This window comes from Mirounga leonina, unplaced genomic scaffold (genome assembly GCF_011800145.1).
Source record: "Mirounga leonina isolate KUSES-001 unplaced genomic scaffold, KU_Mleo_1.0 Mir_125, whole genome shotgun sequence".
In the NCBI taxonomy this organism is placed as follows: domain Eukaryota; kingdom Metazoa; phylum Chordata; class Mammalia; order Carnivora; family Phocidae; genus Mirounga; species Mirounga leonina.
The window spans coordinates 5,825,607-5,827,721 of NW_023270305.1; the positions used below are offsets into that span (position 1 = coordinate 5,825,607).

A 2,115-nucleotide genomic window follows, 5' to 3' on the forward strand; every position below is an offset into this window, starting at 1 on the left:
TTTAGATGTTCTCAGGGTAAATTCACAAAAGGGAAAATAAGGAAATGATAACCCTTATGGGTGGAATGCACGTCATTTGTTCATAACTATTTTCCTAGAACCTAGCAAAATCCTTGTACATAACTGGCATTCATTCAGACTTGCTGAATAAATGAATAATTGGAGGAAAAGAAGAATACCAGTGGCGAGTCACAGTAGCTTTGAACGCATCAAGAAACAGAACAGCACAGCTGGAAAATAGAGTTGAGAACTGATTTAGTTGAGTCTTTTAATTTGCAGACGAAGAAACTAAAGCCCAGAATAAGGAAATGACGTACTCCAGATCACATGGTGTATAATGAGCAGAGGGTAAATAAATGAAAATTAATACTTCCCTTTGATATTTTTCTCTCTCTACCAGAACATCCAAAATATAACTGAAGTTGTGATTACAGACCTGATGAGTTAAGAAATTCACACACTTTTTTCTTCACAGTTTTAAAATTTAGATATTCCAGAAACTTAAGCAGAGAGGAAAACTGAGATAAATATTCTTTTTTTTTTTAAAGAAGTACACTATGATAGTTAATTTTATTTGTTCAAAGGCTCATATTGCAAGCATTAAACCAAACACGGGCATCAAGTCCGTGAGCCCACATTTGCATATTTAGGAAGAGAAAAACAAATGATGATCCATGAATGTGGGTGAAAACTAAAGGCTCACGGTTATATTTCTATTTTTTATATTTGTTATCTTTATATTTATAAAAAATATATAGTTTTTATGTTTCTACAGCCTAGAAGCCAGAAGTCACGGGTCTTAGGTCTTTCTGGATGTTCTACAGGGTATGTGGACTTTTCTTGAGCTGAGCCACCTCATCATCATCCAGCTTCTGGTTGATCACTGGTTAATCCCCATGCATTCAGGATACACAGAAGGCTCGGGAAGACTTCATTCTCCATGCCATACATTCCCTTCACCATTGTTCACACTGGAGGAATACTGGACAGATTTTCAACATGTATTCAATGAGATCAACCACATTTGATCCAATAGCTCAGCTGGTATATCCTTCTAGCTTGAAGACTTTGTAGGCACTTTTGACCACCATCTTATGCACTCCCTTCCAGTTTTCACTGCCATTGTCTGTTCCCATTTCTGGATTCAATTCCTGGAGACAAACAGCTGCCACATTCACTCCACTCCACACAGCCACATTTGCGTTCTCCCAAAATCCATCCATGGCAGCTGCAGGGATGAAGGCCAAGTTTTTCAGCCATAAAATAGCAAAATCTAACCCCATCCTGATTACATCCACTTCCAATCACATGGTGCTTGGGTAGTCCACTGAGTTTCCAGGTAACATATGTGAGAATATCCACTGGGTTGGAAACCACAATTATGATACAATCAGGACTATACTTGACCATCTGAGGAACAATTAATTTGAAGACACTAACATTCCTCTGCACCAGATTGAAAGGGCTCTCTCCCTCCTGCTGGCCGCCTCCAGTTACCACTATAATCTTAGAACTGGCAGTTACAGAATAATCCTTGTTTGCCACAACTTTAGGTATCTGAAGAAATAACCTCCCATGTTGCAGATCCATCATTTCTCCTCTGAGCTTATCTTCCAAAACATCCCTCCAAACAAATTCATCTGCCAGAGACTTTCCCAGAATGTTGATGGCACACGCCATACCAAGTTGTGCAACACCCACTACAGTGATCTTGTTGTTGGGATGGTTGCCTCTTCTGCAACTGGTGCAATCAGTTTTGTTGTTGTTGTTGTTTTTCTATAAAGAGAAAGAAGGTGAGAGAGCAGAAGAGCAGGGGAGGGGCAGAGGGAGAGAGAGAATCCCAAGCAGACTCCACACTGAGCACAGAGCCCGCCATGGGGCTTGGTCTCACCACTCCGAGATCATGACCTGGGTGGAAACCAAGAGTTGGAAGTTCAACCAACTGAGCCACCCAGGTGCCCCTGGTGCAATCAGTTTTTCCTCAAGAGTTGCCATTGTGCACAGGACAGAGACAGCTATAGGAGTCACGTGAAGAAGACAATGAGGTAAATATATTCTACCTATTGGTATATTATAGAATAAATATATTCTACCTATCTACCTATTGATAAGTTT

The 2,115-nt window shown here is 40.3% G+C and overlaps 1 protein-coding gene across 1 annotated transcript; it reads right to left on the reverse strand.

Moving 5' to 3' along the window:
• Positions 1–743: 743 nt before the first annotated feature.
• Positions 744–1,682, reverse strand: LOC118007607 (L-lactate dehydrogenase B chain-like). The gene has a single exon (XM_035000624.1). The coding sequence runs from the start codon at positions 1,678–1,680 to the stop codon at positions 1,114–1,116; it is 567 nt and encodes a 188-aa protein (XP_034856515.1). The 5' UTR covers positions 1,681–1,682; the 3' UTR covers positions 744–1,113.
• Positions 1,683–2,115: the final 433 nt, after the last annotated feature.

Coding starts and splice junctions, on each gene's coding strand:
- LOC118007607 (XM_035000624.1), bottom strand. CDS start 1,680: ATGGCGTGTGCCATCAACATTCTGGGAAAGTCTCTGGCAGATGAATTT.